The 24,849-nt window shown below is 40.5% G+C and overlaps 1 protein-coding gene across 1 annotated transcript in view; it reads right to left on the bottom strand.

The window, feature by feature from the left end:
* me1 (malic enzyme 1, NADP(+)-dependent, cytosolic) overlaps window positions 1-24,567 on the bottom strand; it is a 58,916-nt gene extending 34,349 nt beyond the window's left edge. The window contains exons 1-3 of the mRNA XM_026294327.2: window positions 24,292-24,567; window positions 3,099-3,232; window positions 579-728 (exon numbers count right to left, since the gene is read on the bottom strand). Coding sequence (XP_026150112.1) covers window positions 579-728; window positions 3,099-3,232; window positions 24,292-24,420 — 413 coding nt within the window. The 5' untranslated portion in view covers window positions 24,421-24,567. The remainder of the gene's footprint in view (window positions 1-578; window positions 729-3,098; window positions 3,233-24,291) is intronic.
* Window positions 24,568-24,849: the final 282 nt, after the last annotated feature.

The following is a 24,849-nucleotide window of genomic DNA, read 5'->3' as shown; positions in this document are numbered from 1 at the left end:
CAGTCTTATTAGCCCGACCATGTTGTTTACCTGAACCTATCCTTGTCATTTTGGTTAAAACCTAAACAAACTGTAATTGTAGCATTGTCACTGTCAAAAAACTGATTTCAACAGTGATTTGAAACAGTTTTGAAAGGCACAGACAAATGATGATGTCTCCTCCGATATGGGTGTCAGATCAGAACACATTTCTCTTTGTCATTGTGGGTGGCATTTGCAAACGCTGCTGGTTCATTTGGAGGACTTGTTAGTAATGACTGCTTTAAAACTATCCTAAACTCACTTTTGGCTAAGTTCCTTCAGCTAATAAATATTTATGAATGACCAGTGGGTTTTATAAACCAGTATGAAACAGTGGAAATACTGGCCAACACCCAGGGCTGCAACAAAAACAATAAAACAACTAAAATCATGAAACACTGAACTGAGTGGGTGGAAGCAGAGAGAGAGAGAGAAAACAGCATCACTCCATTCCTGCTTATTTCTCACTGCTGTGAACAGGCAGTGGGAAAAAAGATGATTTGATGTGATTTGGGTTTATTTTCAAAAGGGAGAAAAGTCTTATGAGTCTGACTCACCTCGGTCTTCTAAATATCAAGCCGTACTGCTGGCAGGCCAGTCCCACAGTGGGTGTGTAAATGATGGGCATAAACTTTTCTATGTCTGAAATTATCACCCGATAGAAGAGCTTCTCGCTGCGGTCCTGGAGCCCCATCAGGAACACATATCTGGGAATGACAGGGAGGTTCAGAGGAGGAAATTGCCACAGGTTAATCTTCAACATCGTGGGAACTCAGAACTGCTCAATTTAGAAGGGCTAATTAAAGCCAGATGTATTAAATCCTGTGTGTTTCTGAGTAAAGATTTTTTAATATGAGCATTATGATATGAGCAATACTTGTTTTATATGTGAAAGTCTATATTGTGATTTTGGCCACCAGGGCCACCTGGTATGTTTTTCCAGAGTTTTCAACAGCAAGTCAAACTTCCTGACAGATAAAATTTGCTGAGTTGTGATATGCCATGTCATGACATCAGAACTGCTTCAGCTGAGGAAGATCATGCGATCTTTTTTTTTTTTTAGCTTTTATATTCAGTTTGAGGCTTCATGTGAAACACTACATTTCAAAGTTTTACAAAGTTCCCAGCACTCAGATGACTGAAGAAAAACATTCCTTGCTTGTTTGTCTGACCACAGCAACATGATGTCAGCCTCTATCAATGGCTGCTGACATCATGAGGTCGGGCTGTGGTAGACCTACATCGTGTCTAAAGCATAAAAACATTAACAGAACATTTCATATTCTGTATAATAGTTCATACCCATGGTAATTTGCAGTGTTGTGTAAATGAGTACTCACCCCCTCATTTTGACTCACCATGTGGACGATCGTTTTTAGCAAAAACATTTGTTAATGCAATACTCTAAGATATGTCATTTTTTTACATTATGGTAAACTAAATATTTTTTGGTTGTGAAGACGTCACTTTCAGCTCTGAGAAACTTTTATGAACAACTTTCTGATCATTATTTTCCGACCTTTTATGGACCAAATGCTTTGACAGTTGATAATGATGTTGATAATGTATATCTTCTTAAGTTTACATATAGCTGTCAATCATCATCACTCAGACTTAAAGAGACCTATAAATAAATAGCCACATCATATCCATAAATGCTACTGCAGGGTACTATTGATTGATTTCCTGCTGGCACAAAATATTTCTTTCTCCAGTCTTGACCTTAAAAGGTGTGAGGACTACCCACACCCAGGAAAGAGGACTATTCACAGTACACACTGCTTTATAAAGGAGTATCTGTGCTGACTTACTCAGTGCAGTGTTTCTTTTAAAGTCACCATACTCAGACAGCCAAGACATGATTTATCTCCATCCTAATCAATTTTAACACGAGTGATTAACCAGCTTTGCTCTATCAGGCTTGTTATGGCTTTCTAACAACCTCATTGGCTATAAGGTTTCTCCTTTTTTTTTAACACTGTAGTATTTTAGCTGGCAAAGCCTTTGAACATCCATTTCCTCTGTTGACGACGCAGTCACAGTAGGTACTGAACTCACTCTATTATCCCAGTTCATAAACACAGTGCTGGACAGTACTTTGCCACCATCATTCAAAACTGCGACAAATTCCACTGAAAGAAAAACGCCGGTGTCAGCTGATTCAAACAGAATGATAAGGAGCGAACGTTTGTTGTTTGTTGAAGGTTGTAGAATATAAATGGCATCGCAGAAAATACCAAAGAAGGATTGAGAGTCAGGGAACAGAATGTATGTAAACACAGCAGGTTTGAGCAATGGCAGACAAAATAGCAGCTCTTAATCCATGGGACCAAAGCCCAAAGCTGGAACGCACTCCAGGCACCGAGACAGATTGTCAGTGACACTGATAGGGCATGGGAATGGCAACGCAAACCCCATAATGCCCGTTTTTAGATGATGATGATGCTGTCATGTTGCTATGGTGGAAAATGAGCTGCTAAGATAATTCCTATTGATCCTAAATCCCGTCTCACAGGCAGCTCACTCATTCTTGACATTAGGAGTGACAGCTAATGGAACAGTTGACTGAGAGAGAGAGACTGAAATAAACAAAAATTTCACATAATCACCAGAACCAGAACAGTAACTCAAAACAGTGAACCAGGTTGAGTCCCATTTGAAGTCTAATCATGGTGATTAAAGAACCCAGGCTGAAATGTTAGCATGTGGAACAATCATTACATAATCCTGGCCTATATCAGGTACAAACTCTGAAGCATTTAACGAACTGTGTAACTGTGTATGTTTTTATTTAATCACTCAGAAAAAAAAAAAAAAAAAATCTGAAAACAGTCCAACACAGATGCAGGAGCACAGGGAGGAGAAAACTGTGTGGAAAATATATATTGTTAGGAGATGGATGTAGATGGACTGATCACTAATCTGCTGCTCATATTCTGAAGTCTTCCAGATGTTAGATGTTAGAGAGTGCACAGAGAGAATCCTCTGTGAGATCAGTAGAAATTCAACTCTGTTGCTAACAGGAGATCAAGGTAGCTAAAACAGAACAGATTTGTGCCCATATTTTCTTGTCTCACCTGTCCAGGTCATCTCTCTTCATTTCATAGTTCTTTAGCACTTGGAGCAGCTGGACGTCCTGGCTGAGGAAGCAGGGTGGGAGCAAGCCATGGATTCCCAGTTGGAGACGCTCCTCCAGAGAGAAAGCCATGTCCTGAAAACACACATACAAACCAACTCCATTATCCTCTACCTTATACACTGAACCAGTGTTTCCCAGCTGATTTTATGCCTGAGTCAGCAACCTTTAATTCAGACAGGCACAGTCTGATTCACTAACCCTTAGGCATCTGACTCTGCCATGACTGAAAGTTGATATACAACACAGGACTGTCAGATCTTTTGATTAAAACACACTCTTTAATCCATACAAAGCCAAATTTATTGGCTGGGTATAGTGACTTAATTCAAATGAAAATTGTTTCTGCTTTTCTTTAGCCAAAAACAGTTGGTTTGCCACCCACTGCACATGCACGTTAGAGTTTCTATCCCTGGTCCTGCACCACCCATATTCTTTACATTAGAATAATGTCATGCTACAATTACTTTGGCAAGATTTTACATTTAGGAAACCTTTGTGACTTAAAAGTTCAAATATTGTTGAGTGATGAAAAAGGCGGCAGGTCAAACATGTTCTCTTCTCTTGTGGGGTGTCTGGTCTCAGATGGGCTTTCTTCTAGCCAGTCATTGCTCAGAGAGGCTCCTGTTACCTTACACACCAGTGTGATGTCTGCTTTCACCATTGCACATCCTTAAAACGCACACATTCTCAAATGCAACAAGGCCTAAATGAATAACCTGCTTCTCGTTGCCCATTGCTTTGGCTTTACTCTTGCGTTCTCCTGACCCTCTGACCAGGAATACTGAAAACAATTGCACATTTATGTCACGGTTGGAACCCTGAGGACTCAGCTCCTGAGCTGCACAGTAATTAAACACACACAGTGTGTGATAGAGATACTTCATCTACAGTTCATTTGTTTTTAAAAGTAGCACAACTGTCCTCAAACTACCCTATGCAAAACAGAATTATCTACTATTCTCTGCAAGTGAGGCATACTATGGTGGGCATTGTCATTTTAGTTCCATCCATAAACGACCAGCGACCCAGTGTAGCTTCAATCATAACTTGGCAACTCGCTGAGACAAGCAAAGCACATTGTAAACATTTCTGTTTTGGACCACGTCCACGGATGCTTGCCCTAACCACCACAGTTTACAGCTTTTCCAAGCCACCAGCACTTTCTATGTATCTGGTTGTTTTAAAACAGGCCTGAGTTTGCAAAAAAATGCACTTGATCATACAAGAGGCAGTATTAAGAGGAAAGCAGAAAAGCATACAGCAGAGGATGTTGTATGAAACTTGATGGTCTTGAAGTGAGCTGGACCATCAGTGCTGGCCACAGACATATTCACAAATATTATTAGACTACTTTGAATAAAAAAGCAGATAGCTTCTAAACTGCAGATTTTATATTGAATCTCAATGATTCATGAGGGCAATGAGGGAAAAGAATCAAGCACAAACATACCAGTTCCCCTCAGGCAGAACATCTGAAAAATGGCTTGAGTGTTTGCTTACTGCTGACAGTATTTTCAGAAATTACTGTATGTCATTACATAAGATAGCAAGTACAAAATGTAAGCAACAATCCTCACAAACAACATTACTTATTTAGCTGACAGCACTAAATTATCTGTGCCTGACTGCAAAAAGGGCACCGGTTATTTCAGACACTAAGTATGAGTCCCGATCCGTCTGTCATTCACCGAGGCTCAGCCTGTACTTAACGGGCCTCAAATAGACAGAAGCAGCTCTGTATTACAACCTTCCCCAATTATCAAAAAATAGTTTCTATTTTTCAAAAAGCCAGCTGTTCACTTCAGGCTTGATGTGCGTCTCGGGTGGCAGCGGGCCACGAATCAACAGGGCACTGCTGCCTGCCACAGCTGACCATGAGGGATATATGGAGAAAAGTCTTAAAATACATGAGGCAAACTGAGCTTAATATGAGGCTGTAAAATGCAATTCATTCCTCACACAGAGCCACACAGCTCTTTCATTAGCTGATATACTCTCAGAATGGCATTTTTCTAGCACTCTGTCTGTCTTCATTCAGTCTCATGATGGATCTATCAGCAGTGACTTCTGAATTCACAGAGGACTGAGGTGTGTACAGTGAGTTGCAAAGGATGTCATGGTGCACAAGGCTCACAGAATGCTGCTTGTAAGTACAACACTGAGCACTAAACAATAAGCAAAAACTGGGCAGGCTCTATTTTTAAAAATGTGACTAGGATAAACAGGAACAGGGCGATCAGGGAAGGTAACAGTACAAAAACAGTTACACATGAAACAGCTGAAAAACTAACAAAACAGAACAAAACACAGAAACATGACTCAACACACAAAGTCAGAGTCCCATTGAAAACAGTAAATATAGAAATGCAGACCAAAAGGCAACAAACAAACTGATACCTGTGGGGTAGGAAATGGCAGAGTACAGCATACAGACAAACAAGTAAAGCTGGCAGGACTGCAGGAAATGGAAAGAGTCAAAAAGCAACTGGGTTGTGACATACATGTACCTGACTAATGAGTAAATATGTACATCTAACACACTGGTTCTTACTTACTTACTTACTTTTGTGACACAAAGCACCAATTATGATTCAAATCTGAATGAATGCGACTTTAATGCGTGTGCTTGTACCCACCACACCCACTGCTGTGTTCCTACTGTGAATTGGTGATACTTTATTCTCTATACAACATGTGATTTGTATAGTTTAATAAAGCTTCTTACACACGTTATGTCGTCTCATCGCATTTACTTAACTTCAGCTCTACACAGACTTCGGAGTGCCTGTTTACAAAAAAAGGAATTTACAGGTGGTTTAGACATAAGGCTAGTGTGGTAGGAATATAAAAATAATTACTGTATAATCAAGACCAGTGAACGTGAATGACTGGACCCACAAATGGCTACCATGGCTCATGGCAGGAAAGATTAGCACTGCGCACTTTGCAGAGCATGTTCGGGAAAGCATTTGAACCACTGATGCCAGTTTTGACATCTCTGATTTGACTTTTGCTTTGAATATGGAACATTGCCTTGAATATTTCTTCAGCGCCTGGATTCAAAATGGTGTAGAGGAAGGTTTCCTCTTACTGCTTAAAGTTAAGAATATTTGAAGTTATGCCTGTTTTCTCCTTTAGCTTGACAAAAAATGCTCGTCAATCTCATTCCAACATGTATTCTCCCTTAGAAATAAACAAAGAAAAAAATGGCCATAATCGGCTTATAATTGGGAAGTGAGAACCTAAATGAGCCAAACATACAAAACACAAACCAACGATTCAGCAATTTATCAATCATATATAGAGCAAATGTCAGCATTCTCTTGCCTTTTTTTTATTTTTTACTTTATGTTCTTCAAAACCAGCAACAAAGTACATGTCTAAACATCTGAAACCAAAACCTTACAAAAATACCCACACATACACTTGCACAGACTTAAGTACTGTATACACACAAGCCATCCCTATGTTTGTTTGTCTGAATACAGGTTTTCAAATGTTTGACTGCTGCAATGCTTGCTCTCTCTCCTCATGGGAGCCCTGAACTGGGCTGGGCAGGGTAAATCTTAGAAAGCTTCCACATGTCCCTGACCACATCTGAAGTGCCCGCACCCCGTGCCAACACATGTGATGCCCACAGCTCCATGTTCCAGAAGCCGTCGTAACAGCCCAAACCTGTAATCTACCCGCTGGGCTGTGCCACCCCTTAACCTCGGACCGCTGCCATGTCCACCCCAAAACACTGAGCAGGGAGGAAACAGCTAATTAGTTCACCAGAGGCCCAAACGAGAAAGATGAAACTGATAAAATGCCACTCTGTGCTTCCCACAGAGATCAAAGGGTGGGTTTGCTGCAACTTCTAAGTGTAAAGATAAACTTAAACACTCTGCTACCTCACCCTTTTAATTTTCATCTGCCACGCTCACACAGAGCTCCGTCTAACAGTGGGTTGGTAAGCAGGCTAACAGCAAACACTCCCTTCATTACAGTTAAAGTTTCCACTGATCTCAAAAGAGTTCAATTCCTTTATGCCACTGGAGGAATGTAGTCCTTATCGCAGCATAAACGTTTCTCACAGACTACCCTCCTGTGACGTGTCATCTCATATTTCACTCTCTGTGTAAAAAGCATGAGTCTGATTAAATTCTCAGATCCTGTACTGAAAAAATAGTCACTAGTCAAAGGCCAAGCAGCTCTGTTGACTCTATAAAAACAACTGGAGAAGGTTCCTAAAGTAAGAAATGAATCTTCAACCATGTCATCAAGGCTTGGGGGAGTTTTAAAGACAAGTTTTGGAGACGGGAAAGAGAGGTTGAGCCTGACAAAAGATTTTATCCAGTTATATTATGGGAAATGAAGGATCAAGTGTTTATGGAGATTGATCCATATTAGGGATAAAAAGTCTTAATATCTTTACCTGTTCTGCTTCAAATTTGATCACTTTTTTAAATCAGGTTACATGCATCCTACAAAAAGACCCTTGCAAGCTTTTCCACCTTTAAAACTTTAAAATGATGTAATTCCAAATAAAGCCATAATTGATTATGCTTTTCAGATAAGACAAGGTTCCCTCCAGCCCTTCCCTTTCCCTGTGTGAGCTCTGAGCTGGAGCTTCAATGGAAATGGCCTTTACTCTAGGAGAAACAACCCCTATTGAGAGAGAGACCTGAGCCTAATACAATAGTGAGGCTTTTCCCCCATTGAGTCTGATTCAACTACAGTCACAGATCAGACAGGGAGACAAAAGCTCACAGGGCTTCAGCAGGGAGAGGGCTCAAATGTTTGGCACCGAGACACAGACCTGGCAGAGATGTGTGTGGCCACGGGGAAATTCTCTATTCAACACTGTGTAGGAGAGGGAGCACTTTCTTTTCAGGCACTACAGGAGAAGGCCTTCTTGTATGCCTTGTTTACGAGTAAAACCACTTGCTGAAAATGATGTATAATGATAGCCATCTTAACCCCGTTTACCCTCATTCATCTGGGTTGCATTCATCTTGCATTAGTGTCACCACAGCTTTTTAAAATATTTTCTTTTTCCATGTTAAACTTAATGATTCAGGTAAGTTTAACATTTTTATGAGGGATTTAAATATCAAGTGTTTTATGAGGTTAAGAAAGAACAATGAAAAGGTAAATGGGCTAAAAGCAGGTAAACCACATCAGTCACAATAGAAAGCTATAAAAGAACTTTAAAAGGAGTTAAAGCAGGTCTGTAATCAACAGTTTTACAATAATGATGAATGCTGTAAAAAGTGCATTTATTACTTTATAATAACATCTATGGATTAACCTTTACTAACAGACTGGTCTGTCACTTCTGTGGCCCAGTCACAATCATTACAATCATTACAAGCTGATTGCTTTTGCATGCTGCCATTAGATATGCCATCACCAGAGTCTTGGCATTTGAATATAAGCTGGGGTTTCGTCTGCTGTCTGTCTGCACATCTGCAAAAATAAAAGCCCCATTCTTCCTACTTGTGTAACGTGACTGGCTGCTATCAGATCGATTGCTGTTTTTTTATATGGTTCATTCAAAGAAAAGATGGATTACCAACCAGTCTGAGTCGGTAACTGTTTGTGGCCCCTGAAACCTCCATGTTTATGAGGTGGGAACTGCTTTATGGTACTTTTCCTTATTGCGATGGTTGGGAACATTAGATGACATTAGATAAACTGTATTTATCCCAAAAAGGGAAATTCAGGTAGTCTTGTAGTTGAATAGTTGAAGTAATAAGTAGTCAGTGGTAAGAGTAGGAGTAGAAGAGCCTGATGGCAGTTGGGATGAAGGATCTCCTGTATCATTCAGTCCTGCAGCACAATGAGATGAGTCGTCCACTGCAGCTGCTTCTTTGTTCCATCAGGATGTTGTGAAGGGGATGGTAAGGGATGGTAAAATGGTAAGGATGGCTTCTGCCTTTTTCTGTGTGCATCTCTCAACCTGGAGAAACCAGCATATTAGCTGAAATTATAAGGGCCTTGAGGTTGGTTGATATCTAGACCTTCATTATTTCAGTTGATATTTTTCTTACACCGTGCAGGACCCTTAATTCATTTACGTCCAATTTGTCAAGGCAATAGTAATCAGCTTTGTGGCTACAGTCTGACTAAAATCTGAATTTATATGATTCCAGTCCACAGTTCTGTAATAAAATCACCTTTATTAAGGCAAAATTATTATCTAAACAAACTTGCCATGCTGAATGTAATAAGTGGAGTTTAAAATGTGGTTTACCTGATTATGCCTGCTTACAGTACATACTGAACAACAGCTACAATGGTATTTATTATTACCACTCGGAGAGCAGAAAGTAGAAGACTTTTGTGCACAAAGTGGAACAATGGTTGCCAATACAAAAGCCGACATTCCAGAAACCTGAAAGTTCTCACAGGACCGTGAGAAAGTAATCTGCAGCTGCTGAGTTTGCCCACACTGCTGTTCCAGCATATACCAGTGTATCTGGATTCACTTCTGCTGGTGATGTCAGAGCTCCTCAGACCAGCCATCTCTCTGCAGCTGACCAAACAGGGAACACAGCGGTGCTGAGGTCGTTCCCATAAACACCATCATCAGCACCATCTACTCTACCCCTCTATTACTGCCACGTGTTCTCCCACAGTGCACCACGACTCCAGCAACACTGTTTGTTACAGTTAGAGGAGGAGTATGCAGAGGTAGCTCAGTTACTCATATGAACTTGTGCAATCAGCAAAAAATGAATGGTATCCATGCAAGGAAAAGAAACAAACACTAAGATGGGAATTTGGACTTGGCATGAAAGTAAAGAAGTTACTTGCCTTGAAGTTCAGCCATGCACACATATATATCTTTATTCTTATCCCAAATTCAATATGTGCCCCAGACATGCAAAGTAAGCCCATTTGGAAACCAAAGCGCATGCAGGAGGCCGCTAAATGCTGAGAGTCAGCAGAAACTGAATTAGAAACCTGCTATCACAGGAAGCCTCCTGATGAGTTCACTATTTTGGCCAACAGTGACCCATACTGGGGGAGACTCTGGCCAACAGCTGGAGGAAAGACTGAGTCATATGCCTCCCATCCTCCATCCCCAGTCCAGTATTTATAAACACATACACACAGACACACACATATGCATGCAGACAAATACATAGTTATGTTATTGCAGATTTAGGTGAAGTGTTCCTAAACACAGCCCTACACTTATGCATACATACACACAGTGTACACACATACATGTTGCATCAGCACCCACACTACACTCTAAGCTACACTAAATCCAGATTTAAAACACAAAAAGATCAGCAGTGAGTCCATTTAATCCTGCCTCAGCAGAAGACCCGCATTCATTGTCCAGCAGCACACCGTGGTGTCCTCTTGTTTTATCAACAGCGCTATGTGTGTCTAGACACTGTAAAAACAGCTGGTGGGCTTAAGAGAAAGGATCGCCTGGTGGAATGACAGAGGTCCATAGTTATCATAGTTAGGATTAAAAGATAAGGAGTCCAAAGATAACAGAAATGGTAGGATGAAGAGTGACAAAAACAAAGAAAAGAGCGGGAAAGTTAGAAAAAAAAATTGTCAGATAGAGACTTTTCTGAAGGTGAAAGACAAACTGATCAAGCCACCCGCTTCTGGCTGGTGGGGAGACTGGTTCTAAAAGACCTACAGGACTTGTCCAGGCTTTTAAGCTGTGATCAGCCAGTTGATCTAGCCCGTTCTATAACAGCAAAACCACCAGGCCACTCACCACCACCACACTAAGCTCAGCCTCTCTGTGGTGTTGCCACGTAGAGAAAGCACCAAACAAGCAGTACTGCAAAGTCTCTCAGAGCATGTTTACTGCTCAGAAGTGGTCTGAGCAGGAAAGGAACTGTGTAAATCTGCACTAAGCAAGAAAGATTGTTAAAATACACTCACTTTAATCCAAAGTCCAAAACTGGGAGCTTAACATTTTCCAAAAACATATCCACCACAGAGATATCAAGCAGGACATTTTTTCAGGGCATTTGAAGCTTTAAACAAATAAAAGCACTATTGGCATTTTATCCATAGGACTGACTCATAAATGATGGGTGAACCTCTTTAGTTTCCATTTTCACTACCCCTTTCATACAGCACATACACATAATGACACTAGTGTGCTTCTGTGTAAGGTATGAGTGTAAGGTCCTTCATAGTGCTTCATTAAACATTAACCACTTATTTATTTTCAGCAAATATCCTTATCCACCGCTATTTCAATAATGTATCCATTAATTATATTATAGAAACCATTAGCAGCTTCAATCCAAAATGTTACATGTTACATGAAATGTTGTTGCCGTTGGCATAAATATATTTTGTCAACTCTGGTCAAACTCTTAAGGAGATGCAAAGACAAAAAAACAGGTGTTAGACCTCAAAACAGTGCTCATTGTATTTTTTAGTGCACAGTGGAAGCTGCCAACAAACCCAGTTTCATGCGTTCGTTATGAATTTACCTTAGAATAAGTTGGCGTGTGTTGGAGGAGTGATGAAAGTGAAGAAAGAGAGAAAGAGGGAGCGAAGAACACAATGAATGCAGTCATTCATGGCGGTATGTGCATGCAAGTTCAGTGCTCACCTCCATTCATAGCTGCTATAGGTTTTGCAACTCAAACGCAGAAACATGAGCATGGACTGGTTCTTGTCCAACACAAATACTGACCCACATACTTAAATCACTGACCCGTCCCTCTTTACTCTCTCCAGTCTCCCCAGAAATGTGTCCTCCTTACCCATAAATTAGTTCTAGCCATCCATCTAGCTCTTCTCTTATTTCTGGAACCATTTAGAAAGACCTGTGTGTGTGCATGAGAGCATGGCTGCTGTCAATCATCAAGCTTTTACATTGAATGATTGGCTATCTTTCATACTATAGGGACGTGGGGGTCTCAGGATGCAGATGTGCTTGAATTTCAAGATCAATTCTTTAGGTTTCAATGTAGACTTAAACCACATCTAGCTAAATTTTGGGCTGGCATGTCACAGGAATGCTTTTTTTTTTTTTTTTCTTTGAGGACACCAATCTAACATACAATCACTGCACTCACTGTTCCTGGTGGGCATAGCAGTCATCCGTGTCCTACCATAACTACGCAGTTGACAGATGAATTTCAACAGCCACATTAAATCAATTACATTATCAGCATTTTACCTGCTCAAAAACATTGCCAGAATCAGTGACTGTGTCTAAGGACTTGGAGAGACTCATCCATGCATTTATCTCCAGCAGGTTAGATTACTAGAACGGCCAGCTCATGGGGCTCTGAATACGAGCCGTATGGCAGCTGTAGTAAATTCAGGATGCTGTTGCTCGGGCCCTGACTTTGGTCCTGACAACCACATTACTCCTGTTCTCAGATCTCTGCACTGGCTTGCTGTCACTCAGAGGCTAGACTTTAAAACAGCACTGCCTGTGTATAAGTCGCTTCATGGCTCAGCAGCAGAGTACATCTGTGACATGTTGGTGCCATATGAACCATCTCAGACAGGCATCCTTCTCATGCCCAGAGTCAGGACTGAACAGGGAGAAGCACCATTTCAGTTTTATGCAGCTAAAATCTGGAATAGACTATTCCAGATTCTATTTCCTGATGATGTTAGACAAGCCTCTGAAAATCTTTTATCTGCACTCATTCTCTTTCAATTTAATTTAACTTCTCATTAAACTTTTTTATTTCTGTAATGCACTTTGAATTACAACGTGTATAAATTGCACTATACAAATAAATTTGCTGTGCCTTTAATGTATTCATGTATAAGGCTGGCGTTAATCTATATTTTTGCCAATATTTTTATTCTATATATTGTTAGAAAATAAGCAGTAGTGCATTTTTCAATAGTACCCTGACCTGTGGCACTCTGTTAGTTAAATATTGAGATATACTGGAAATCATTTAAAATAGTTCCCAAATATATTGGTCATTATTTCTTCACTGACTTCCTGAAATGTTTGTTCACTGTAGTTTTCTGCAAATGTTACTCAAACAGGAGTAAACAGTGCATTTGTTGGGGACTATTTTGAGCCGCAGATGAATAAACATTTGGTGTTCTGGTGAGTGTTTATAGGACTAGGGCAGAGTATGTAAGACTAAAACTACAGGGTTCACACTGATGAAGGAGCATGTCAGCCAGTGCAGCAGTGACAATCAGTGATGTTTTTTCATATTTATAGGACAGCAGGCAACAATAACATATGTCATGTTTTTGCAATGCTTCTTAATAGGATCAAATGAAAAATGTCAAATATCACAAGTATCTCCCCTCCACAAATCTAGGCCCTCTATTTACAGTACTGTATCTGCTTATGTTTAAGACAGGGACAAACATGACAAACACAAGCATCTGTGCAGCTTTGTTTTGGAAATAATTCAATTAAGGATTTCTCTGAAAGTAGAGCCAGGAAAGTACGGATTATTTAATGGAGCAGGCAGAGTAGTTTGGCTGACACACAGTTACCACATGTTCATTGAAAGTCCCTTAGAACCGGTCAAAAAAGAAAAAAAAAAAAAAAAATCACGTGGCTACAAAATCGCTTATATATTTCTAAAATAGCCACAGAGTTAGACATTTGCTCTAAGATATTTCCATCAAAACAAGCCCAAACATAACACACGGTAACCTCAACATTCAGAAGACAAGAGCTGGAAAGTCTGAAACAACAATACGACAATATAAGTCAGAGATGTCAGGGCTCATTTCCCACAGAGGTGAGGCACAGACACATATCCTGAATGCAAACAAGAAGGCCTTCAATAGACCCTTTCCTCACTGACTTCATTTTAAAAGCCCACAAACTGATGTGCAAGGTGACCCTATACCCTCTGACAAATTTTAGTGTCAACAGCTGCAACTGCAACTCCTCTCGCACCTCAGTCTTTTTCAGTGTATCATCATACCAATAGAGCACCTTGCTTAAAACTGCACAGTAGCAGGCTGGGTGAAGAGGTCCAGCTACTTCATAAAGACCACCTCAAGAGCAACAAAAGTATTTCTTCTCATTTCAAAGAAAGAATGAAGGTTTTCTAAAATGATTAGATTGTACACAGATAGTGAAGGGAGGTTCTGATTTCTGCCTGCAGGTGTAATACTGAGAATAAAAAACCCTGCACAGCCTCATGCAAATTGTATGTGCATGCTTGTATGCATGAATGAATGTTCAAGCAAGAATATGTATGTGTAAGAGAAAGTGAGAGCGTGTGTGTGCGTGTGTGTGTGTGTGTCCACTTGGCGTACTGAGAGGAATCTTGAAACACACCAGACATACTGGTCTACTCTGTTCTCTCCCTAGTGGAAATTCCATTACAAATGGATTTGGTCAAGTATTACATTTCATCTATATGTATTTGAGAGAAGTTCAAGTGACAACTAATAATGAAGATTGCAATGCTTTTAACAAGTTATAGCTTTTTCGTATGGAAATACAAGAAGGTATTGAGTGTGGTAGAAGATCCACTGCCGATAAGCGGGGTGGCAGTCAGTCATATGAAGTGGACTGTATAGTCTGCTGCATATTAGCAGCTAGCACTTGGCTAGCCTGTTGGGGTGGACTCTCATTCCTGAAGAATGAGAATTGATCCCACAAAATACTGAAGACAATAGGTGGACGGAGTTTGACCTGAGGGACCAAGAAGCGGGGTATGGGGTCAGCATATCTGAAATGAATTGTTGGGCCCGAGCCATGAAGAACTTTTAAAACAAACAATAAAATCTTAAAATCAATTCTGTATTTGACTGGGAGCCAATGGAGTTCTGCTAAAATAGGGATTATATGATACCTCTTTTTTGTTCCTGTTAAAAATCTAGCAGCTGCATTTTGTACTAACCGCAGTCTATTTTCGATGATTATAGCAGTCTTATAATAAATACAGTGAACTGCAATAGTCTAGTCTACTAGACTACTGTAACAGAACCAGTTCTGTGCTGTGACGAGTGCGAAAGCTCAACTGAAATTTATCCAGGATGTTAAACTGATTAACAAAAGATGAGATCTGTAAGAACTCTATCCCTTCTAAAAGCTTTGAGATGAAAGGTGGCTTGGATATAGGCTTTTAATTTGACATTATCTTGGAAGCCAGATTGGGCTTTTTAAGCAGAGGGTGCACAATAGCTTGTTTATAACATTCTGGGATGACAACAAACCAGTTGACAATGAAGAATTCATAATTGCTAAAACCAAGGGATAAATAGAAGTAAAAACATTTTTGAAAAGCCGTGCAGGTAAAATGTCCAGGAGGCAACACATGGGTTTCAAGTGCACGACCACCTTGGACAATTAAGACAGTGTCACCTGTTTGAACAGAATTTTTCAATGGGGTCAAATCCTTGGGGAGAGATTTGTGCTCTAATGGCCGCAAGTTTGTTTATGAAGAAGCGTGTAAACGTCTCACAGGATTTTGTTGAGTCAGCAAGGCCAAGGTGCAAAGCTGGAGGTTGTAAAAGTGTTAATCATCTGAAGGAGGACTTGGGGGTTTATGGGCATTGGCACTGATTAAATTTGAAAAGTATTCAGTCTTTGTTGCTTTTAATGCTTGTTGATACCTTTTTTAATGTGACACCTGTAATTTACCTTTTTTCCATTTTTGTTCTGCTTTCCTACAGACCTGTCTCAGAGCATAAGTAGAGGTGTGAGTCACAGTCGATATAAATGCACAGATAAGGTCTGTACGTTCATTTAGGTAAATGCTGTCTGAACCTTTTAACTGATATTAGAAATGGTTTCCTAGATGAAGGTCATAATTTACATATTTAAATCTAGATCTTTAGGCTACATTCACTATTTGCCCATCCTTCACAAACAGTACAGGACAGAGCACAGGGATGTATTGGCCATGGATGTCACATAAAACACAAAAAACTCTTCATTTGTAGAGCAAAGTGGAAACACTGCCACAGTGTACAAATAGTGCAATGTCAGTGTACTTATATTTTGTACCTATTGTTGACAAGACTGACCACTTTGATAGAGTAGGTGTATCACAATAGGGAAAAGGATCAAGGCTTTCATTCAATAGTCTGTCATAATCATAATCAGCTCTCAGTTCTGAATATGTCTGTATTCAGTGTAAAGCCATAGAGTACCAAGCTGCCCTATCTCAGCACATGCCAAATGGCCCCCATCTGTTTCCTGCTAAAATCACAGCCAAAGCAGGGTTCAAAAGGACCACCCTGCAAATAAATCCCTTAAGTCCATCCCTTCCTCTCCAAAGGAAGAGAAAAAAGCAGATATCAGCTCCTGTCCTGGATCTTACAGCCTGACTAAACTTTTCCCACTAATTGCGTCGCAGCATGTGCATTCTCAAGCTTAAAAAAATTCGGTCACTAACAAGCCAAGCACTACTGCATTCAAGCTTTGTTCAAAAGACCAAACACATTAGGAGTGTAGTGTAGTGTAGTGTAGCTAGGGTCGGTACCAAGACAGTTCCAGGTTAAAACTGGTTCCAAATTGTCTGAGCCATTAGAATCGTATGCATGGCATGTTTATCTGACAGTTGGATGTGCATCATGACCCTAACTCACTTTCTGTTGTATCAACAAATTCTGCAGCTCCACTGCTGGAGCTAACTCAAGACCAGAAGGAGTCAAGGCCGAGAAGAAGTGGTCCACAGCATGGCTTCATTTCACAAAGAAAGATGACAACAGTTTTGCCTACTGTAAATTAATCAAACCACCTGCAATATGCTGAGAAATCTTTCAATGCAACACCTGCATGAATGCCAGAGAGCATGTCCATTAATGAGAGCAAATACCCTGCATTATGACAATAATAGCCCCATGCAGGCAGGCTGAGCAGATCTTTATTTGACTGAGAAAAAAATAAATGCTATTCACCGATTTCATCATTTTAGTAGGTGACATACAGACTGTTATTACACATAGCACTGATACTGTGTCACCACCAAAACAATGGACGTGCAGCATGTAGCATCTTACACCAGACTCATGTTTGTTGTATGTTGTAACGGGTATGTCTTCACACATGGGAGCACTTTATTTACAAAGAGCACACTGAGGAACCCACAGGAGTATAGAATTGTAGAGCATATTTTTCGTTTATTTTGCCTGTGATAACTAAGGCCAGGGATAAACTGGTTTCACCAGCATCTATTATAAAAATGGAATTCAACAGCATATCCAAATCTGCTATTAGTTAGCAGCAACTCAGCCTGTAATTTACGTCTCACTTTCATAAGTCATGTTCTCCACCTAGCAACAGTGAGATCTGAGACTGACCATAATTTTTTATCCACAGCAAATATGCAAGCCAAAGCCACCTTAATTAAATCAAGTGGTGTCAGCTTGTGAATGTACAAGACAGGGTTCTTGGTCAAACAGCCTTAAAAATGAGCCGCTGTTGACTTAGGGAGGGCGGCCTTGAGTGGGTGGAGGTAGCGGACATGTAAAGCTCTTCAAATGCACCCAATTCAGTTGAGGCAGCTTTTTCATGCTCTGTAGTTCAGTTCTCTTAAGAGCCTGAGTGTTGCTGGGAAAGGTTCCAAGTGTCAAATAAATTCAGCAGGTCTGCTGACAGAATGGGGTTCAACATCAATGTCTGACTGCACAGGTAACTCTCTACTGATGAAAACTCATTTGTAATTATATCCTTCTTCCAAGGAATACTCTACAGATGATTCATGTGGTGAGAATCCATCAGTTCAAACAAACAAGCAAAAGAAAACAAGTGTAAAGTAGACACTGCAAGCAAATGAAGCTACAAAAAAAACATCCTTTACTTGTTTAGAGGCTATCTGAAAATAACTGCCTAATTCAGTAGTCAATATCAATCAGTAACAAGGATATTTTGATTGATATAGCTATTAATTAGCTTTCTGTTGTATCAACACATTAGCCTCCCCACTCACATCTGTGACTTCATTCAGAAGTGAATGCAATAAGCAAAGGTAAGGAACCCACTGAAGTGTCTTCCTGTTATTTTAGAGATAGCCTAGGGTGGATGGAAAAGCTTTAAAATGTAGAAGATGAAAAAATAAGGCCTAGTCACCCTAGAAAGTGTAATAGCAAAATTAATCTGTGGAAAATATGCAGTGTAGGGATGGATACTTTGTGGGCCTACTATTGCGGTCACACTAACTGCTGATGGGCTGGTTAGCACTAGTCAGTCATAAGCTTCCATTTTCTCATCACTCCCTGGTATTTTGCTTTACCTTATTGTACACCTCATCATTCAACATAGAGTTACAGAAGGGAACAAATTAACATGTCAAACTTCCCAAAATTTGATCCTAACATGAAAAATCTGTGTTGATTTACTCTGCATTTATTTCAAATGCTGGTTTACCTTCAGCACTTAATACTAACCTACTAATTGTAGCAACTACACAACATCTGTCAACCAACACAGGATCAGATGTAACATTGCTGTAACTATGATTGGCCATAGGAAAACCATAAACCATTTACAATGGGGATACAGTACATCCTTTATACTGTATAATGCTGAATTAAAATACTACCTTTAAATTCTTCCTGCTGTGTCTTTGTTAAAACACACAGAAGCCCCGATCATTCTAATATAACAGACAAAAGCAGCAGTGAGGGGCAGACGAGGGAAAAAGGCAGAGGGGGCTGAAAGAGGTGGGACGCTTGAGATGAGTTTCATAGGAAGGTGATGAGGCATTGACTGTCTCCCTCTTTCTGTCTGGGACAAGCTAATGGCTCCTCCGTTGTACTCACATGAATGAGGACCATCTTATAAAAACACAAAAGTGAGCTGAGGAGGTAGGGCTATTTAGATGGACCTGCTGCTGAATAAACAGAGCACTGGTGTGTGTGTGTGTGTGATTGTGATTGTGTGTGTGTGTGTGTGCATGTGTGTGTGTAGAAAGACAGCTGAATTGACAGCCTGATCACATTACACTCAGTTTTTTTATCCAGCCCTGCAGAAAACATGTCAGAGTTTGTGTTTGTGTCTGTGTGTGTACACGTGCGTGTGTGTGTGAGTGAATCCCAGGTTAGCAGGTTGGTTAGTGGAGGGGAACGAGGGTGCACTTTCAGTCTGGCCGATCCACTCCAGTCCATCAGAGGAATTTCTGGTTACCAGCAATGTGTGCAGTCTACCTGAAACACCTGGCCCCACCTGAGACACCACACACACACGCACACACACGCACTATAGAGCTCTGTGGTCCACCTAGTGAGGGGGGCAGACAAGTGCAGCTCCTCTACATAAGGCCTGAATAGAGAATGATTTATCCCATTTTCACTGTCATCTCCCTGTAAGCACCCTGTGACACACACACACGCACACACACACGCACACACCTATACTGGCATTTACATTTCATTCCTACCTCACCCAGAAACTGTGAAAACTGAGGTTAGTATCCTTTTTTCTTTAGGAAAATCACTTACTGACACGTCAATATGATTGCCAATAATTTTAAAAATGCAATGGCAACATAGCCAGTGTTTCAAGACACATTTGGATATTAAGATATTTTATGTTTGGTGACATTTAAAAGGAATAGTTCTAAGGAAATATGGGAAATACCATAGCTAGCTTGGCTCTGTCAACCAAAAAGAACAGGACTACATACGTATAAACCTTTCTCGGAACAAGTTAAGAGTTTATCAACTAAACGCTAATGTCAGCATACAAAAATACTCACAATGACAATATTAACATGCAGATGTTTAACAGTTGGATGTCATTCTTGGGGGGAACCATTAGTGTTGCTTTTATTAGTGTTTATACTAAGCTAAGATAGTCTCCCACTGGCTCTAACCTCAGCGTGAAAGCAAACACTGGCTTAGCATCATTAAGTGCTCATTGTTTATTCCTGGATTTGTCAAGTATAGACATTTTTCACTTTAAAACCACTGCTCTAAAATCATAAGAACTCATCGGAGGAGTTCCCTTTGGATGTGAAATGGTGTATGTAGGATAGTTAGGGGCCAGAAAAGTAAGAGACTGATACATTTATAAAGATTACCAAGGTCCGTGGGAACCATGGGAACCTTGGCGAGCAGAACAAACACAGCATTGCTCTAATGCTTCGTCAACACGGAAAACTGTCAGCACAAAGCTTTTATAAGTCCTGACTGTGCAGAAAACACATTTTGTCCTCACGTCATGCTGACTCTGTGACTCAGTGGAAATCAGAGTTCCAGACTGCATAGTCTAAAGTCAGAGCCAGGTCATTAAGCAGTTTTCTCAATGGCACCTGTTACCAATTGCAATATAATTCTATTAGAGTGCATGCACTTTATCAGGCCTTACTAAAGACACAGACCGGCTGGAGCGCATTAGGTTTCACATGGAAGACTTAGAAGATCAGTCACCGCAAGGTAACCAAGTCATACAGAAAGCACAAAGAAATATTTCTATCTAAGAACCTGAGACCGATTTTTTGCCATTTGTTTGTTTGTTTGTTGAAATATGTATTTATGTGGGTCTTAGTTAAAGGACAATTCAAACCTAATGGCGAAAAAAAAAAAACTTTCTAGGGATAAAACACACAGTGTAGCTGCCAAACCATAGTACTGTAAATCAAACATGAGAGCTAAACGACTTCCAGTCGATGCACAGGTTTATCAGGACAGATGCCATTTAGCATACCAACACATCCTCAGTACCCATCTGATCCACTGTTGCTTAGCGCTCGCCAAGAGCAAGAGATTCTTCATTTTAGTCTTTCATCTGATGGGCCATCTTGCAATGTTACATGTGGAGCCTGTGGTTACAAATGGGGCATCCAATTACTGCCATGTCTGGGCAAACACTCTTCATTTTATTCAGCATTTGTAGGCTCAAATGATGCATAATGTTAGTGGTTTTAAAAACCCAAATAAAACATTGCGCTGTTTAATCAAGGGGATCAATGTGAGTTTTCTTGGCATTTAGTGCTAAAGGCATGAATGACAGCACCATTTCTCACTGCTGGGCTGCTGTAATTGAATCTAAGTCTGGAGAGAGAACTATTTCATTAGTCAAGCTTGTCAAGCTTGCTGTTATTGTGCAAACTGAAATATTCCTGCCAGAGAGCCACGGTGAAGTCAACAATAGAAGTGACAGTTCTTAATCGCTTCACCTTTACAACTAAGTGCACTCGTTAAAGTCATCATCACCTACAGTACTGAGTTGGTGAATGGGCATCTGTTGGTCACTGACACACTGACAACCCAGTTCAGTCTTAGAGGTGAAACTGCATCCCTGATGGGGTGCTAAAAGGGTTTTTAAGGAGGCTGTTGGTGTTGGTGTTTTTTAAGGCTGCAACAGGCGGATCTGGCATCAGAGAAACGTTCTTAGGGTTGTGATTCACACAGATGCCTCATTAATGTGTGATCAAGCAGCAAGACAGAGGGCATCTGTGGAGCATGGCCAGAGCTCCCTTACTTCCCACAGAGGACCCTTTCTACACCTCATATGCCACTTCATCTCTTTATTGCATGTTGAGCACACACAAAAACACCTATAATATCCGGTTTCACCTCTGAGGTGAGGGGGGAGTGGTAACTAAAGAGTAAGCTGAAGTTGTGTGTGTGTGTGTCCACACATCTGCGCTGCATGTACATGTTTGTGCATGGATAGCTTTAAAGGAAATTGAAACCTGCCTATGCGAGGACAGGCTGCTTTCAGCGCTGCGTCCCTCGGCATCAATTAGTAGGTTGTGCTGTGACTGGCTCCTGTTAGAGGTGAAGTGAGCCAGCTGAAGGAGGTAAACACACCTCATCCCCAGGGCTCCCTGAAATCAGAAGGAGGGCCTGAGCTACAGAAGTCTGCCTGTGCCTGGTCATTAACAAGCTTTAGCAGTCATTTCCTACCTTCTCCTCCAATTTCCTTGTCTTGGGTTCATGCACAGGGATGACAGTGGATGGTTCATCTGACTACATAAGAACCCTTTTTTCTGCTCTTACGCTGTGTGTATTTGAAGGTGCCTGTGTTTTAGGTCACTCTGACCAGCTGAACAGAGGGTCTGGCTCTGGTTCATCAGATACAACAATCAATTTTGTATAAAATCTATGTTTTCCTATCATTTCCAAACCAGACAACGTCATTTTATAATAATGTACAACTCTGGAATACACCAGAGTTTTGTTGTTAACAAAATAAATACATTTTCAGGAAAGAAACAGAGGCCATGATTTTAACCTGACCCCTTGTTTTTCCTTACATTGGTCTCATTGAACAAACTGTCAGAAACAGTTTTCAAAACTGGGGAATGTAACAACACAAAAATTAAGCTCATAAGGATGGCTCTCCTAACATTCACTCCTAACAACACTTAAAAGAAAAACTGAGAAGAGTGATTTAATTTTTGAAATTTTCCGATATGACACTTAAAGCAGACAAAACATAATGTAACATCTTAAATGTGAGTGGTATACTGAGCAGGCGATCACATTAATTTAGATGAACCCCTCATTAAAAGACCTTTTGAACATTGGGTCAAGGTGTAAATCAAGATTTTAACAGTTTAACAGGCCCAGTTCAGGCAAAGCTGTTAGATCTCCCATTATCAATATTTCCCATCATCTTTCCCAATCACTGGCTTGTGGTTACAAACACTTCAATTACAAATGATGGCGTAATCTACAGGTTACAGGTTATAAGGTTTCTGTGCCACACACCTCACCTCACATTGCCACACCATGCACCCTTTGCACATGCACAAAGGTGATGTGCAGAATGTGATGTTCTCATGAGTGGAGTCAAATAATAAATAACAAACAGTTTTTTTGTGCAGCAACTGACTTACCACCCCTCACCCCACACTCACAGGCCTGTTTGAACTCCACTGTGTACATATTTAATATGTGACATTGCAGAAATCCAGTCATAGGGGAAAAACATATTATACAAATGTTTGAAAGTATCTTAACTTTGATAAAGACAGGTCAGACTACTACCACTGTTTGTCCAGCATATTTGGTTTAAGAATGACCCTGAGTTCAGCCAGTTGTTTTGATGGTCAGCCAGCACCATGGACAGAGACCCTGTGACCACAGGATGACCTGTGTGGCCTAAACCGTGAGAAATCACCAGAAAGGCTCAAAGGCTGACAGAGGTTTTCTTTTGTTTGTTTTGTTTTGTTTTGTTAGGGATGTATGTTTGAAGAAGCATAAAACAAACAAACAAACAAACATCTGTCTAATTTAACAGCAAAGGTTGTTCATAAAAATCATGTAATGTCTGAGCAGGATAGGAGAAAAGCCTGCCCCTTACCACATGATCTATAAGGAAGCTGCTCAGCACTATTTATTGCATGATTAAGCAACTTCCAACACTGTTCTTCATTGTACTTTAGTTAAAGGAAGTGTGGTAAAGTCTTACTATAGAATATCTCTAGTCTATTAGTTATGTGACATGATACCAGCTTTCACAGTGAGCTCACAGCCGCTTGTCACAATATGCTGAAACAATAGTGTTTCTGTGGAGCGAGATGGGCTTGAGTCGCCATTTATCACCAATAATGCACAATTCCAGCGCTATGTGTGAGTGTGCAGCACTAAGTGAAAGGGCAACATCAACAAAAGCCTCTGTGTGTGTGTGTGTGTGTGTGTGTGTGTGTGTGTGTGTGTGTGTGTGTGTGTGTGTGTGTGTGTGTGTGTGTGTGTGTGTTTGTGAGTTTGTGACAGCAGCGTGTGGTCACTTTAAATCTAAATATAAGCACGTCTAAAGCTGATACCTAAAGCGCCTGGCTAATGTTGCGTTCACTTGCTCCTCAAGGGCTCCGGCCGGTGATGTAGAAAAGAAAATGATATATTTACTATAAACTTCATAATGCAAATATTTTAATGGTTAAATTTTTTAGTGGGTTGAGAGGGACATGTCTAAAATGTGGCAAAATGTAACGTTTTAGTGAGCTAGTTGTCAATCTTTAACATTGATAGCCTATAGTGTAGCATGTCATGCAGCAAAACGTTTTGTAGGCCTGTAGTGTATCACTCGTTGAGCATGTCAATCTAAATGTTTTTTAAACCTCGTAAATGATGATATAACAGAAAATTCGTGTCTTTCTTTGGCCTTGCATTTGCGGCTCTTGTTTTCTTATTCAACCCAACTCTAATATTTCCTACAGCGCCTGAAGCCAGCAGCTAGCTTGCCAACCTTGTAAGTTTAGAGAAACAGCCTGTGATTTTCACAGCTGTCTCTCCACACTTACCTTGTTCAGGAGAGGGTTTCGGGTCACATCGTAGCCCCTCTTCTTGGTATAAACGAAGGTTTTTTTTTGGTCTTCCGACTTGTGCATCTCCGTTTCCACCGACTCCCGTTTGGCCAGACCGTGTGCCATGTTGTTGCCTCTTTAAATAGAGCGACGCCGGTGAACTGTTGTGAACTTCAACAAGTGGACGCGCAGGTCCAACCGCAGGGCTCCCTGGTCGCACGACTGCCTGCGTAGTCACTCAGAACAAAAAGAGCCGGGGCCTCCTAATAAATGACACTGCTTTATGGTTGCACTAGCTAATGATCTGAAGGTGTTGATATGGAACAAAGTCCCTCTGTAACTCTTAACATCGCCTGGCAAAGGTGAATGGCAGTTACCATAGTAACATCTAGATGCAGTATGGGCTACATGATTTTACCCCTTTATGCTTTAATTTATCAATTTAAATATTTACATTTAAATATTACATTGAATCAGTATTGTAGATATTTGTGTTTTTATTGGGGTGGTTTCTGGGAGCTGTATTAAGAGGTTTTGTCTGATTTCTGTGAGTGG

Source organism: Mastacembelus armatus, chromosome 16, assembly GCF_900324485.2.
Source record: "Mastacembelus armatus chromosome 16, fMasArm1.2, whole genome shotgun sequence".
In the NCBI taxonomy this organism is placed as follows: domain Eukaryota; kingdom Metazoa; phylum Chordata; class Actinopteri; order Synbranchiformes; family Mastacembelidae; genus Mastacembelus; species Mastacembelus armatus.
The sequence above is the reverse complement of the archived record's forward strand: the minus strand, read 5'-3'. Positions and strand labels throughout refer to the sequence as shown.